The following is a 17,742-nucleotide window of genomic DNA, read 5'->3' as shown; positions in this document are numbered from 1 at the left end:
TTGGGCTTAGGTCACATGTTTTGCTTTGTGCAGACACATTTACTGCATGTCTGAGATCAGGCTATAAATGTGTTTGCATGGTATGACTCGCCCTCCAGTTCTCCTGCCTTGTTTGATGAAAACAAACATGCTCCACAGAGTGGTAAGCAATATTCCTCCAGCCTGGGTCCCGACAGGGACCTACGACAGGGACCTACGCGGGGAAAAACCTGAGCTTGGCCTGCAGCTGAGAGCCATGCCCAGGTGGGCTTAGTTAAGTGCAGCCCAATCTTGGGGAGAACCAAAACAAGAGTCTCACCAAAAGATGTCACAGCCAAACTGTATGCAGCCACAGTGATTTTCTGGGGTGTTTTTCTTTTCTTTTACCCTACGAAGAGCTGATACTCTTCATTAGACTTCCTTGTAAAAGCAATCACTTATTCTAGGCCCATCCCGTTTGAGGTGCCTTTTTGCTGACAAACACAGGACTACATGCTTGCCACATTACCACAAGAAAAGCCAGAAAACATTTCATTTGACCTATTAACTAAAATAATATATCAGATGACAAATAAAAATCTCTTATGTTTTAATGAATAAAAGGAACTATCTCCCCTTTAATGATACAATGACTGCATAGTTTTAATTACACTCCTACATACATACATAAATCCAGTCTGAGTAACTCAACTTTGAAATGAATGAAGAAAGCTTAAATTTGATATTTGGGATTACATTTCCCAGGTGCTGGATTTGTAATAAATAAAATCATTGTTTTCTTTAATCGTAACAAATTAAACCGGCAAACATACTGGGCTGAATTTTCATATCCCATCATGTAACTAATTTGTTGAGAGAGTACAACAGGCAACTGCCAATGCAGATGACCGTGCATGTAACAGATGTAATGTTCTAATTTATTGGCTGAAGCCTCGTCATACCATGTCATTAGGAAGTGATTTTTCAACTCCCTACCCACTTTCCTTCCTTCCTTCCCTGCTCCCATACCCTCATTCAACATTTCCTGAGAAGTACAACTAGAAAACAAGGCAAGGTTCTCCTCTTATATAAAGCTTATATTTTAGTGTAAAGAGACTGAACTTACATAAGTGGACAAAGAAATTAAAAAGAGAATTAAGGGGCGCCTGGGTGGCTCAGTCGGTTGAGCAGCCGACTTCAGCTCAGGTCATGATCTCTCGGTCCGTGAGTTCGAGCCCCGCGTCGGGCTCTGTGCTGACAGCTCAGACCTGGAGCCTGTTTCAGATTCTGTGTCTCCCTCTCTCTGACCCTCCCCTGTTCATGTTCTGTCTCTCCCTGTCTCAAAAATAAATAAAACGTTAAAAAAAGAGAATTAAAATTTATAATAGGTGCGATGAAGAAAATAAACACTGTGATATGACAGCAACTAACCATGTGATTCACTTAGGAGGCCTCCAGTTTATTCCTGCTCCCCCATGTAAAAACAACAATGAAGACAAAACAAAATGAAAAACAAAAAACCTCTTCACATACCAGAATTAGTGAGTAAAATAAATTGGTATAAAATATGAGTTTACTAAAAATATGACAAGTTGGTTCATTCCTAATCATGACTAAAGTGTAGAGTCCATTAATTCATAAGATACCAGATTGAGCACAAGTTAGACTTTCAAAAAATCTCGATTGATCAAGAGTCTTCTCTAGAACATACTTTATAAACTGTTCCAACAAGAGATGGTGAGATAATGAACAACCTCAGAGTAAATTCAAAACTCATGGTCTAAAAGGCCCTCCAGGAACTGTGTATGTCCATTTTGCTCACCATTAACTTCCTGTCCCTCTCCTCTCCAAGCCCTGCTTCAGGCACTGTTCTCTCTATGACCAATTATTTCTGCTAAATCCAATAGGCACACCTCAGTTTTCTTCTTCTTTTGTGACCTCTTAATATTCACTGGCATCATTGACCTTTTCACCTTCTCAAAACTTTCTTAAAACACAGAATCTTAATACCAAGTCTTAGTAAACATCTCCACTTGTCTATTTCAGACACTGTAAACATGTCCAAAATTCAAAGTATTGTCCTATCTCAATTGTTATACTTGACTGACACAGACTTTGTCCTTGCCACCCTCAACAGATGACAAATTCTGAGGAGTAAGACATCATCTCCCTTGATGACTGTTGGTTCTCCAGGACATACGTTGTAGGAGGTACTCAATAAACAGCTATTAAACTATATTACAACTGAAATGATAAATGTATAATGGCTATAAATAGATCAAAATTCATTAAATGGTTGAATTGCTCAGCAAAGGCACATTTAACAGTTTGCTTCACTGTTCACAAGGAGCCAATAATATAATAAAATGAGTAAATAACTTATAGTAACTTGTTGTGGTAGAAGTTTTAGCAGTGGCCATTATGAGCTACTAGACTACAACGAATTATTTATAAGGGCTGATAAAGCTGAACTGACTCAACCTGAATGTCTGGTGTCTGAAATAAAACTGAAAGTTTTCTTCTAAATGAAATGCTTCAGAAAGTGGCTGAAACCAGGGGATAATACTAAAAATCACTTAAAATCTTAATTATAGCATTTGCCAACTTTAATTTGGTAACAACCAATACCATTCAGTGTTTTCCATTTCCAAAGTAACTGGATTTTATAATGCACTTTTCCTTCATTTAGTCACATAACAAGTTCCTGGACTCTTGAGCACAACATGACTGAATCATTCAAGAGGGTACAGGTGCAACTGTGCCCCCAATTAGACAAGCAATTTTCCAGATTACATGGGCAGGAGCCTCACCTTTTTATGAAAATTCAGTCCTAATGGTTCAGAAACACGGTACATACCCACTGCACAAGGGTGCGTTGGAAAAGTAAACAGGTCAAGCTGTGCAAGGTTACCCTTCAGATTTAATTTCTCTACAACCTCATTTATCCGACCCCCTCCTATCAGACACCAAGCTGATTTGGAGGAGTTCTCTTTGAAAGTATATTCTTTAGTTTGGACTAAAGGAGTCACAGTGGTAAGGAAGTTACTTTGGTGCCTTCCTCTGTAAGCCAAGAGTAGCAGAAAATAAATCCATTCCACCACTGATATTTTAGAACCAATGAAATTACTGTGAATTCTGGGACCCTGAGCAAAGCTTCTGGAGTGAGCTCTCACTACCTCTTGCAACACAGGCATCTCTCTGGCTTTTCCAAATAGTAATCTCTCTGCACAGTTTACATACCTAAAGAAGGAAAAAATAGGAAGCTGTTGGAGGGGCTGTCCAGATCTATCAACTCAATTTCCTTTCTCTCACCCATGTTACTTACCATCCTTCCTTTGCTTCTTTCCAGTTTCTTATTTCACGTTAGATCAAGCTCTTAGTATAGCCTATTCAGTGATCTCCACCAACTGCCTTAAAGTTCAGAGTGCCAGCTGGAGTTTCAGTAATTGCACTTTGTGTAGTTATGGGTATAAGACCAGAGCTCTTTATTCAATGAGACAACTGCTCATGTGACTACTTCCCTGGATGGGATAGGCAATGTAAGATCCTTGACAGGTTATTAAAATTCCATTATTTCAATAGTCCCATACCTTGCAGACCTGTCCACTGCATAATTTTGAAACATTACTTTGGGGGAGTGGGGACGTAGGTAATACAAAATAGGTTCAAAATTCAAAAAGTACTAAAGGGACATCTAGTATAAGGTATGTATCCTTCTCACCCTGTCAAGGGGTCAGCCATCCAGCTCCCCAATTCAAAGGCAACCATGGTTACCAATTTCTTGTGTCTCCTTCTAAAGATAACCTATACACATAGCAAACAAATGTTTTTTTATGCAGATGAAAATACAATGCTTTTGTCATTATTAGCATATACACAGAATGTCACTTAATACACTCAGCATATACAAAGAAAGTTCGGATCCCTATAGTTCAATGACAGGGCTTTATTTATTTAATGACCCCATTTTGATAGGCATAGTCCAGTTGTCTGTAGTCCTCTGCTCTTGCAAACGATACTGCCACGAACATGCTTGTACGTCTCCTGCATGTGAACACATCCTAGAGTATAAATTCACTTTCGACAAAAAATGGAGGCTGTATCAATTTGCGCACCCACCAATTACACATACATGGGCCTATTTCTCTATAACCTTATAAAATTAGAGAATTATCCAACTTTTTATCTTTGCTGAAATGTAGGTGGGAAATGGTACGTCATAATTTTCACCTTATTTTCTCTGTGTGGTTTAGCACATTTTGTCATGGATGGAGGCACCATTTATATTTCCTCTGCCATAAACCACCTGAGAATTTTTCACCTGGAAGGCTGGTCTTTTTCACTGATCAACAGTTCTTTATATATTAAGAACATTTATTCCCCTTTTGTCACTGAAATGAGCGGCAAATTTCTCCTCTGGTCTGTTGGCTTCTCTATTGGCTTTACTTATGATTATGATGGTTTTATGATTTTTGCCAAAATATTTAAAATTTTTAAGCACAAACCTATTTTCCTAGCAATTTTTCTCAAATGGAAAAATAACTTTATCAACAAATGTTGTTGCCACAGTGAAAGAATTTCATGTTTGCACAATATTATGTTTTCTGGAAAAAAAATTCATTTCTTCAAATAGGGTAACATTTTTGCTACTTTGTCTAGCATTCTTTTTAAAAATTTTTTTTTCAACGTTTATTTATTTTTGGGACAGAGAGAGACAGAGCATGAACGGGGGAGGGGCAGAGAGAGAGGGAGACACAGAATCGGAAACAGGCTCCAGGCTCTGAGCCATCAGCCCAGAGCCCGACGCAGGGCTCGAACTCCCGGACCGCGAGATCGTGACCTGGCTGAAGTCGGACGCTTAACCGACTGCGCCACCCAGGCGCCCCTCTAGCATTCTTTTTAAAAGTGGGGGTGGAGGGGTTGGGAAGCCTAAGTGAAAAAATCACCTAACAAAAAAAGTAGCTTATATGATCATAACATTGAATTAATTGCTGCCAAAAGAAAAAGATTTTTAAGTTTTAAATATAAAATAGTGCATAATTTCTTGGGGTGCCTGGGTGGCTCAGTCAGTTAAGCATCTGACTTCAGTTCAGGTCATGATCTCACTGTGAGTTCGAGCCCCACATCAGGCTCTATGCTGACAGCCTGGAACCTGCTTTGGATTCTGGATCCTACCCCCCTCCCTGCCTCTGTCCCCCCCTCATACTCTGTATCTCTCTCAAAAATAAATAAACGTTAAAAAAAATACTGCATAAATTCAAAAACCTCAACTTTTTGGCGTTTATCACGTACCATATGTCAATTTTCTTTTTTTTTTTTAATTAAAAAAATTTTGTTTGATGTTTATTCTTTGAAAGACAGAGACCCAGTGCAAGCAAGGGAGGGGCACACAGAGAGGGAGACACAGAATCCAAGCAGGCTCCAGGCTCTCAGGTGTCAGCACAGAGCCCAACAGGAGCCTTGAACCCACAAACCGTGAGATCACGACTGAGCCACCCAGGCGCCCCAGTCAGTTCAATGTCCAACTTCAGCTCAGGTCACGATATCACCTTTCCAGAGTTTGAGGCCCGCATCGGGCTCTGTACTGCCAGTTCAGAGCCTGGAGCCTGTTTCAGATTCTGTGTCTCCCTCTCTCTCTCTGTTCTTTCCCTAGTCGTGTTCTGTCTCTCTCTCTCAAAAATAAATGAACATTAAAATTTTAAAAATAATAATAAAGTCCTTCATTACAAGCACTTAAGAGTACTATGGTATTCATTTTAAAATGTTACTATAAAAAACTAAATAAAATAAAGCAAAATAAAAAGTAAAATAAGTTACTACAAAAATGTTCTTTCGGTTTTCTGTCTGCCTACCATGCCCTTAAGCTATATAGCTAACTCTTTAATAAAAAGCCTACAGTAGGCATAAATGTAAAAGTAAACTCACCTTGTTTGCTGATGTCTTTTTCATGTTCAAAAATAAGAGTCTACTCTAAAACTTGACCATAGTGACAAAAGGACAGATAGAATAATATTGCATTTTATTCTACGAAGGGCACTGGAAAATTATTTCCTTAAAAGAACCATGATTCTTACCATGTCCCTATAAAAATTCCAGTAACTACATGATTTAGCATTACTCCCTACAAATGGGATAAAAGGAACAGAGACTGTGATGTAAAATGCAAGAATAAATTCTTACTGAAAACATAAAGAAAATATGATTTTGTGCACAAAATTATTTTTTGGCAAATGCTAACTTCATTTAATTCTTAATCTTTATGAAAATATTACTTAAAAATACTTAACTAGTTCTACTTAAAACCACATTTTCAGGGGTGCCTGGGTGGCTCAGTCAGTTAAGTATCTGACTCCTGATCTTGGCTCAGGTCACGATCTCATGATTCATGGGTTCGAGCCCTGTACTGGGTTCTGCACTGATGGCACAAAGCCTGCTTGGGACTGTCTCTCCTTCTCTCTGTCCCTGCCCTCCTTGTGCTCTCTCTCTCAAAATAAATAAATAAACTAAAACACACACACACACACACACACACACATTTTCAAAGTAACTCTGGTGGAATGTTTTCCTACAAATGAAGTCTAGAACAAAATCTATAATGGTAGAACAAATGGGAAAGGGTTAGCTATGTTAGAGAAGGAAACCTTCAGATGATGCATATGTAATTATTTATTATGCATCCATATGTAATTATTATTTTTTATTCTTATGTTCATTATCATTTTCTCGGTTCGAGAAGAAAAATATAGGGTGGTAATTTCAATGATATGAATACTACAAAACATTTCCCTCCCACAGGCATCTAAAGATGAGACAATTTTATATCAACCAAAACAAACATTACTAAGAAAATGAAATGAAAGCTCTTTTAGATGCAAAAGTCTTATTTATCTCAAATCATGTATTGCTCTCAAAGATTATTACTTACTTGGATAAAACTGTAAGATCACTGCTAAAACTCAATATATTGAATTTTAATACCCATTTGAAAAATACGGTAACCTCTACAAGAGGTAATAAGATACTAAAAATGCTTTCTAACAGCTACTCTTTTTTTTTTTAAGCTTATTTATTTGAGAGAGAGAGTGCAAGGGAGGGGCAGAGAGAGAGAAAGAGAGAGAGAGAGAGAAAGGGAAACCCAAGCAGGCTCTGCACCGTCAGCGTGGAGCCCAAGTTGGGGCTTAAACTCACGAACTGAACTATGAGACCATGCATGACCTGAGCCGAAATTCGGAGTCAGATGCCCAACCAACTGAGCCACCCGGACACCCCTCTAACAGCTACTCTTAACCAGTATTCCTGATTGTGTACTTTTCAACACTGGGTACATTGTGTATATAATATTGTGTACATTTTTGTGATACCTTGCATGATCCTTTAAATAGTATGACTGCAGCCTTAACTTTCTGCCTATCACAAAGAAAAATCCCTTTATCATGTGACAAAAATATTGTTTGGAAATAAATGCATTATTCTTTGTAATTTTCCTTGACAGTGCTACTGTATCTCAGAATTTTGTCTAGCAAAACTACCCTATAAAAGGAGATATAGGGGCGCCTGGGTGGCACAGTCGGTTAAGCGTCCGACTTCAGCCAGGTCACGATCTCGCGGTCCGGGAGTTCGAGCCCCGCGTCTGGCTCTGGGCTGATGGCTCGGAGCCTGGAGCCTGTTTCCGATTCTGTGTCTCCCTCTCTCTCTGCCCCTCCCCCGTTCATGCTCTGTCTCTCTCTGTCCCAAAAAATAAATAAACGTTGAAAAAAAAAATTTAAAAAAAAGGAGATATAGAGAGGTACTAGTGCATGGGCTAGTAACAACTGCATTCCAGTTTCCTACTATCTCATTTAGAGATAAATTATGTGTAGTGCCTACCACAGTGCCTGGGACAGGGTACATCTTCGATAATCGCAGACCAAAGTAATCAACTGCTTCATGGAAATACCTTTAAATAGGCTAAAATAGGTACCAGAAAACAACAATGCAACTAGAACAAGACAGGGACACCCCTTCCTCACTCTACTGTTTGTGGAAAACAAATAATAGAAAAACTAAGGAAGCATACACTTCCATAATAAGAAATCAAAGTTATCTATAGAAAATGTCTCTGATGTTTCAAAAAAACTTACCTTGCTACCACGTGCCAGTGCTTTTCCTCACCTATTTTACCACAATTTGGAGGTAAGTCATGACATATGTCATCACATTCTAATCTGTTACTCATTAGTCATCTTGGCCAAGTAGAACTTCACTTTCACCTAGATACTTCCTTTCCCCCAGCCAGTCGAGCGCTCTTTCTTCTATCTTTCTCAGGATTTAAGTGGTTGAAGACACTTCTGTTAAGACATTTATGTATTTTAATTCCAAGCCTGCTGACCCTTTATTACCATATGTAGAGATTGTTTACATGGATATCTCCAAGGCAAGCCACCATTAATTCATCTTTTTTTCATGTTCATATTCGCAATTTTTCATTGGGTATGGTTTTTTTTTTTTTAATGTTTATTTACTTTTGAGAGAGAGACAGACAGAGTATGAGCCGGGGAGAGTCAGAGAGAGAGAGGGAGACACAGAATCCAAAGCAGGCTCCAAGCTCTGAGCTGTCAGCACAGAGCGCGACACAGGGCCCAAACTCAGGAACTGCAACATCATGACCTGAGCTGAAGTCAGACGCCCAACCGACTGAGCCACCCAGGCACCCCTCATTGGGTGGGGTTTGAGAAGAGGTATCAGTGAACCAAAGAATATGAACATTTTTTAAAGGTCTTTGATGAATGTTATCAAATTATTTTATAGAAAGGGTAAATGGATATTATATATTCCTATTTAATTTACCTTCGAGTTGTATGTATTTATGTATTTTAAATACAAGTGTTTTACTGAATATATTATTTGCAAATATGTTTCCCCCTTCTGTGTTCTGTCTTTTCAGTTTCTTGTTCTGTATCTTTTGAACACAGTTTTTAATTTTGACAAAGACCGATTTATTTTTTCTTTTGTTGCTTGTGCTTCTGTCCTATCTAAGCAACTGCTGCCACAAGCAAGGTCATGTAGATGTACCCTTATGTTTTCTTCTAAGAGTTTTATTGTTTCATCTTTTACATTTAGATCTTTTATCCACTTTAGGTTAATTTTGGTATAATTAACTCAATATGAGATAGGGATTCAACTTTATTCTTTTACACATAGATACCGACTTGGTCCAGTACCATTTGTTGACAAGATTATTCTTTCCTTCACTGAATCTACTTTGGCACCTTTGTCAAAAATCAGGGATTTAGTTCTGGATTTTCAATTCTGTTCTATTGATCTATATGTTTACCTTTATGCAAGTACTATATTTTATGAGACAATTCTGTTGTTAAGTCTTGAAAAGGGAAACTGAGTTCTCCAACTTTGTTCTTTTTTTCAAGATTGCTTTTGCTATTCTGGGTCCCTTAAGTTTCCATATAAATTTTAGTATCAGCTTGTCAATTTCTGGAGAAAATTTTTTTTTTGGATTCTGGAAAGAACTGCATTGAATGTGTAAACCAATTTAGGAAATATTACCATCTGAACAACATTAAGTCTTTCAATTCAGGAATATGAGATGCTATTTATTTGGATTTCTATTAATATCTTTTTTAATAGTTTTTAGTTTTCACAGTATAAATTTATACCTCTTTTGTTCTTTTATTCTTTTGATGCTCTTAATGGTAACTTTTTCATAATTTTGTTTTTGGATTGTTCATTGCAAATAAGTAAAAATGCAATTGACTTTTATATATTTATTTTGTACCCTGTACCCTTGCTAAACTTATTCTGTAATAATTCCTTAATGGATTTTTCAGAATTTTCTACATACAACAATATGTCATCTACAATAGAGATTTTTATAACTTTCACCAGTAATAGTTGCTTTGTTGCACAAAACTGCTGTTTCAGAAATGGATCTCTGCCATTTAACTTTTAATATAAATTGTATCAATATACAACTTACTTGAAATTGGCAGAATGAAAGGAATCTGATTGTAATTTAAAACTGCAGCACAATCAGGAACATGACAGGGATGTCCATTCTCACCGCTGTTGTTTAACATAGTGTTGGAAGTGCTAGCATCAGCAATCAGACAACAAAAGGAAATCAAAGGCATCAAAATTGGCAAAGATGAAGTCAAGCTTTCACTTTTTGCAGATGACATGATATTATACATGGAAAACCCTACAGACTCCACCAAAAGTCTGCTAGAACTGATACGTGAATTCAGCAAAGTCTCAGGATACAAAATTAATGTACAGAAATCAGTTGCATTCTTATACACTAATAATGAAGCAACAGAAAGACAAAGAAACTGATCCCTTTCACAATTGCACCAAGAATCATAAAATACCTAGGAATCAACCTAACCAAAGATGTAAAAGATCTGTATGCTGAAAACTATACAAAGCTTATGAAGGAAATTGAAGAAGATACAAAGAAATGGGAAAACATTCCATGCTCATGGATTGGAAGAATAAATATTGTTAAAATGTCAGTACTACCCAAAGCAATCTACACATTCAATGCAATCCCAATCAAAATTGCACCAGCATTCCTCTAAAGCTAGAACAAGCAATCCTAAAACTTGTATGGAACCACAAAAGACCCCGAATAGCCAAAGTAATATTGAAGAAGAAGACCAAAGCAGAAGGCATCACAATCCCAGACTTTAGCCTCCACTACAAAGCTGTAATCATCAAGACAGCATGGTATTGGCACAAAAACAGACACATAGACCAATGGAATAGAATAGAGATTCCAGAATTGGACCCACAAATGTATGGCCAACTAATCTTTGACAAAGCAAGAAAGAATATCCAATGGAAAAAAGTCTCTCTAACAAATGGTGCTGGGAGAACTGGACAGCAACATGCAGAAGAATGAAACTAGACCACTTTCTTACACCACTCACAAAAATAAACTCAAAATGGATAAAGGACCTGAATGTGAGACAGGAAGCCATCAAAACCCTAGAGGAGAAAGCAAAACAAACAAACAAACAAACAAACAAACAAAAACCTCTCTGACCTCAGCCTCAGCAATTTCTTACTCGACACATCTCCAAGGCAAGGGAATTAAAAGCAAAAATGAACTATTCAGACTTCATCAAGATAAAAAGCTTCTGCACTGCAAAGGAAACAATCAACAAAACTAAAAGGCAACCGATGGAATGGGAAAGGATATTTGCAAATGACATATCGGACAAAGGGCTAGTATCCAAAATCTATAAAGAACTCACCAAACTCCACACCCGAAAAACAAATAATCCAGTGAAGAAATGGGCAGAAGACATGAATAGACACTTCTCTAAAGAAGACCCCCAGATGGCAAATAGGCAGGCACATAAAAAGATGCTCAACGTCGCTCCTCATCAGGGAAATACAAATCAAAACCACACTGAGATATCACCTCACGCCAGTCAGAGTGGCTAAAATGAACAAATCAGGAGACTATAGATGCTGGAGAGGATGTGGAGAAATGGGAACCCTCTTGCACTGTTGGTGGGAATGCAAACTGGTACAGCCGCTCTGGAAAACGGTGTGGAGGTTCCTCAAAAAATTAAAAATAGATCTACCCTATGACCCAGCAATAGCACTGCTAGGAATTTACCCAAGGGATACAGGAATGCTGATGCATAGGGGCACTTGTACCCCAATGTTTATATAGCAGTACTTTCAACAATAGCCAAATTATGGAAAGAGCCTAACTGTCCATCAAGTAATGAATGGATAAAGAAGTTGTGGTTTATATATACAATGGAATACTACTTAGCAATGAGAAAGAATGAAATACGGCCTTTTGTAGCAACGTGGATGGAACTGGAGAGTGTTATGCTAAGTGAAATAAGCCATACAGAGAAAGACAGATACCACATGTGTTCACTCTTAGGTGGATCCTGAGAAACTAAACAGGAACCCATGGGGGAGGGGAAGGAAGGAAAAAAAAAAAAAGTTAGAGAGGAAGGGAGCCAAACCATAAGAGACTCTTAAAAACTGAGAATAAACTGAGGGTTGATGGGGGTTGGGGAAGAGGGGAAAGTGGGTGATGGGCATTGAGGAGGGCACCTGTTGGGATGAGCACTGGGTGTTGTATGGAAACCAATTTGACAATAAATTTTATATTAAAAAAATAATAATAATAAAAGATAAAACTGCAGCACAATTTTATGGCCATCAAAAAGGAAAGTTTTGACCTTTCCATAAGAAGCCAAAAAAAAAAAAAATCTCATTTAGGAAAATGAGCTGAAAAAAGTTTTAAAAAAGATAAAAACAATTTTCATTTTTCTTAACTATACTAAATGTTTCTTTTCATCATTGAGATTTTTCTCTTCAACTATTAGCACAAAAATTACATTGCTGTGCCAAAATTCATGGTTTGAGGATTCTGGATATTCTTAAGTAGTTTACAGGATCTTTATAAAAATTTCTATTGATGGCTCACTATAACACAAAGGATATCTAAATCAATATCTAGGATCATATACTGTCTTCTGTTTATTATTTCTACTTACTAGTAGTTAACAGAAATATTAGGCAAAAAAATTTTAAGTGCATGTACAGTGCACACTTTTTCATCTTTAGGAAGGCTGAATTCTTGAGCTAATTTTCTTCACATCAAGAGTACTCTGACATTTTTCTTCCAAGTGAACTGTTTTCAGTATGAAGTTAGGCCATCATCTTTAAGATAACAAACGCACTATCATGAACTATTTTGACCAGTATCACATTACACAGAATAAAAGAGAATGGAAAACATCTTGGGAATCCAGAATATAATCATGAATTAAATGTAAGTAAACATTAGTTTGTTTTTGATATTTTTAAGTTTCTCATCTTAATATGCTAAACAATATTTCAATTTGGTGTTAGCAGATTTTATACTCAGTTTTGCTATTCATTCTGACCCTTATATTCAAAATCAAAAATCTAAAACATAAAATATTTCACCCTATCTACTTCTTTTTTTTTAAGTTTATTTATTTATTTTGAGAGAGCAAGCACACAAACAGGTGAGGGGCGTCGAGAGAGGGAGAGAAAGAGAGAGACAGAGAAAGAGAGAGAGAAAATCCCAAGCAGGCTCCATGCTGCTGCCAGCAGAGAGCCTGACAGGGGGCTCGAAATCACAAACCATGAGATCATGACCTGAACCAAAATTTAAGAGTCGTATGCTCAATGGACTGAGCCACCCGTGTGCCCCCACCTACTGCTTCTTAACTTTTCCCCCTACCATGCTTCCTTTGTTTCCCAAAAGTTTCATCCTCACTACTTTTAAATTTTTTATCAAAAAATACTAATCTGTATTGATTTTTGCACTTAAAAATTTTTTACAAATCATATAATTTACTATCTTACCCATTTTGAAGCGTACAGTTCAGTGGTATTAAAGACATGCAGAGTTTTGTATATGCATCACCAATGGCCATCTTCAGAATTATTTTCATCTTGTAAAACTAAAACTCTATGCCCTTTAAATAATAACCCTCTGTTTCCCACTCTCCCAGCCTCTGGCACCACCATTCTATTTTCTATGAATTTAACTACTCTACATACTGTATGATTTGGAATCATACAGTATTTGTCCTTTTGGGTCTGGCTTATTTCACTGAGCTCAATTCCCTCAGGTTCCTCCATGCTGTGGCACGTACCAGAATTTCTTCTTTTGGTCTATGTGTCTGTCTTATGCGAGTACCATACCATTTTGACCACAGTTTTGTAATAAGTATTAAAATCAGGAAGTTTGAGCTTTCCAACTTTGTCCTTCCTTTTGAAAATTGTTTTGGCTATTTGGGGTCCCTCCCTTAAGAGTCCATATGAATTTTAGGACTGACTTTTCTATCTCTGCAAAAAATAGGTTGGGATTTTGATAGGGATTGTTTTGAATCTGCTGAACATGGGTAATACTGAAGCCAAATCATGGGTAATATTGACATTATAACAACATTAAGTCTTCCAATCTATGAACCCAAGATGGCTTTGCATATATTTGTGTTTTCTTTGATTTCTTCCAGCAACATTTTGTAGTATCTAGTGTACAAGTCCTTCTCCTCCATGGTTAAGTTTATTCCTAAGCATCTTACTCTTTTTGATAGTGTTGCAAATGGAATTGTTTTTGCTTTGTATATTTCAAACTGTTACATAAATGGTATCATTAAGTACTTATATTTTCACAGTCTTCTTTTTTACTATTATTATAGTCCATGCATACATACTAAATGTAGAACAATATGCACAAGGAGGACACATAGCGTCTTCAGGATAGCTGTCACCTCTGGAGAGGGAAAGGGTGGAATGAGATACCATAAAGAAGGGATTTAGCTGTAACTATGAATTGTTTCTTTTTCAGTAAGAGATCTGTATAGAACATTTGTGCATTTGCAATACTTTCCTTATTTGAAACATCTTTTAATTTAAATTTTTTAGATTAAAATAATTTTGAAAATGTGGGGTATCTGAAGCATTACTTCAGGCATATGACTTTGCTTGTACCACTCTTGGGATCATGACCCTAGAGTGTCACCTTGAGGCCAGTTACTTTTTCTTGATGTGGCAGTGGATGATCTAGGAAACCAACAGTCACAGCTCTCCCCCCGAGACCCTAAAATCTGAGACTTCATATCAATGGGTCTTTACTTAGTCTGTGCTATTCATCTTGACTCTCTTCAATAACACTAATGTCAAATGAAACTCAATCCAAATATACTTAGGAAAAAAAAGACACTATCAGGATTACCTGCTTTTCATTAGGTTTGATACTGTAAAGACAATAAATAGGGGTAAGTAGCTATTGATACTATGTATCAAGGTGGATATTTTCCAGGGAAATTTTTAATGCAATAATTTTGATGTGTTTTTTTTTAAACAGCCCTGCTTTTCTTATGAGCTAAAAAGTAAAACAAGAGGTAATTCTACTGGAAAAATTCAAAGACACCATTTGGGCTGATGGTCTCTAGTTTTTCAACATGGAATCTGAAACAAGCACCAAGAAATAACAGCTCTAAGACGTAATCTGAGCAGTTTTCTTATTAAGGCAAGGCACTGCTTAGAAAAACAGTGTATTGGAGTATCAGATGAACAGTAACACTTCAGCGGTGACTCAGTACAGAACTAAAAATTATGCTAAGTCTACATTTTTGTAAAGTTAACCTTCCCTGAGGAAAATGTTATAATATTAATACTCTTTACTATTCAATACACATAATTTGCTACTCAACCTGATATACACTTAAGTCTCCACTTATAGAGCTACGTTTTTAAATGATCATATAGAAAGGAGGAACATAAGGAATCACGTAAGTACATCACAAAAAAATACATCATAAGACAATTGTTTAACTCCACTGCAGTTTTCACGTTAACAGAGTGGAGTGAAATACCTTTCAGGAACAAATGCCTCAGCAATTTTAGCACACAGAATGAATCCCAACACTTAAAGACAACCAAGGAGATGACCCTTCACTCATGAATGAATCTCATTTACGTGTGACTCTGACTACCACATAAGAATGTAAGCTTCTCCAGTCTTAACAGCCTAGCACTTACCTAGCACAAGGTAGGAATGTAGTACGGATATGTTGAATAAGTGACTTCTCCTAACTCTGATGGTACTTTCTAGCTGGGATCAGGAAACTGCCACCAGGAGGTGCCTGGCTGGCTCAGTTGGTAGAGCATGTGACTCTTGATCTCAGGGTCACGAATTCGAGCCCCACCTTGGGGGCAGAGTTTACTTAAAAAAAAAAAAAATACACATAAGAGCGAAAAAACTACCACCCTATACCTCAGCTTCACCAGTTCTTTTCGTGAAATCATATTATTTTTATTTTCATATCCTGTTTAAATCTTTTGATAAAAAAGTCATGTTTTCCAAACAACAAAATGACATTTCATTGCAACTTAGCCATGAGAAGAGAAATGTAGATTAATAAAATATTCATTGCACTAACCACCTAGAAGCTTCTGTGTGTTCAGGCTGAAAGTAAAACAGGAAAAACATTTCACAATATCACGATATTTTTCTGGCACTCACTCTCAAATCATATAATTTAAACATATCATTCATAACACAGTGTAAACACTAAATGTTAACGTAACGCTGCTTAGTACAGACCCAAATTAAACTAAAGCAGTTCTATCATGGATATTATCCAAGGGGTTTAAGTTCAAGTTTTAAATTCCTTCAAAACAAAAGGAATGTCACCACAAGGTAAATTTAGCCTCAAGAATGTCTCACACAACATGAAGTCTCAAGAAAATGTTATATAGGCTTCAGATGACTTGTTTTAAAAGAGTGATTACCTACCACAGCTATCATATGTTTGGAATTATACTTAAAGATGCTCTTCTCTGGGACAAAAACAAAAGTATTGCTTCTCAATAACAAAAGGAAAATGAATCAGGTGTCAGGAAGTGGGTGTAGAATGTGGCTAAATCTAGGAATGTATTTCCTAATTAACATGAGAACAAAACCTCCCATTTACATTCAGCTTCCTAAAGAAGGTGAAACAAGCACATTGCTGTGTTACAGACTCAAAAGATGAGAGTCGCTGAATACGTTAAAAATTGTTTGAAACAGGCACAGATCAATTTTCAAGACTGCCAAAAAAAAATAAAAATAAAGAAATAAAACTCACAGAGAATGTTGGCCCACTGTTTGATGCTACGACAGTATGAACTTCATCATGCAATTTTACTGAGAGCTGCCAGTTAGCCACTTGTGGTTGAATAATAGGCACTCTGAAGCAGAAAAAAAGAAAAGGAGTTAGTAATTTTACATTATTCTCTTAGTAAACTGATTTTCCTTTGGCGTTAAGTGTGCAGGGTAAAATTGCCACAGATTATATTTCAGAACATTATTTTAAAAGGCTCTGCCCCTGGAAAAAAGCTTTCAGATTTAAACTAGAGCAGTTAAAAACAAACATACAAAAAACACATAGACATTCCAAGGACAACAGTAATCATTCTGGGATAAATGTCCTAGTGCCATCCATTCAAATACCATTATCCATTCTATGAATTTGAGTTGCTTAACTATGACTTTCAAAAATTAACTTTATGCAATATTAATATCTTTTCAGTATTTTGCTACTGTTCCAGACTGTTTTCAAAAATTTACAATGTGAATCTTTTATTTTTCTGGGTTTATTGAGTTATGAGTGGTATGCATAAGAACTGCATATAATTAACACACAATTTAGTGAATTTGAACATAGTTATTCATTTGTGTTTCCATCACCATAATTAAGGTAATAAACATATCCATCACCTCCAAAAGTTCCCTTGTATATCCCTTCATTCCTTTTTGGTATTTTGTTTGTTTGGGTAAGAATACAATCTTAATACACAGGTCTTTTCTTGCCTATGATCCATATTACATGGTCCAGAAAAACTGGGTAAAGCAACCAGAGACAAAAACATTTTTAGAATACAAATATTTCCCACAATTTTTTAAAGTAACAAGATTTTAATCATTTGTGAATTAGCCTAATTTAAATATTACATGTTTTCATTATTTATGGTCATAAAGGAATATTTTACAAAGCAACTACACAGATACTATCCAGACTCTTGTGTTAAGTTATAGTTCCGAAAAAATGTTGCAGGTTATGTTTCAAGGTCACACCCCCTCCCATGAATTTCAAAAGGATTCTTTGTGTATTCAATGAAAACAAATTCAGGCACAAAAACTATGATTATAATCAAATCATCTCTAGACACAAGGTCTAATGGAGGATGATGGATAACTTAGGAGAACATTTGTATTTGGCCCACTATTTATTT

The 17,742-nt window shown here is 36.6% G+C and overlaps 1 protein-coding gene across 4 annotated transcripts in view; it reads right to left on the bottom strand.

The window, feature by feature from the left end:
* PCCA (propionyl-CoA carboxylase subunit alpha) overlaps nucleotides 1-17,742 on the bottom strand; it is a 414,072-nt gene that overhangs the window by 127,409 nt on the left and 268,921 nt on the right. For all 4 annotated transcript variants that reach the window (XM_047081502.1, XM_047081516.1, XM_047081510.1 and 1 more), the window contains one exon: nucleotides 16,596-16,698. In XM_047081502.1, the coding sequence (XP_046937458.1) occupies nucleotides 16,596-16,698 (103 nt within the window). The remainder of the gene's footprint in view (nucleotides 1-16,595; nucleotides 16,699-17,742) is intronic.

Source organism: Lynx rufus, unplaced genomic scaffold, assembly GCF_022079265.1.
Source record: "Lynx rufus isolate CCGP_SWC_20201006 ecotype Redwood Valley unplaced genomic scaffold, mLynRuf1.p SCAF_1, whole genome shotgun sequence".
Lineage (NCBI taxonomy): Eukaryota > Metazoa > Chordata > Mammalia > Carnivora > Felidae > Lynx > Lynx rufus.
The sequence above is the reverse complement of the archived record's forward strand: the minus strand, read 5'-3'. Positions and strand labels throughout refer to the sequence as shown.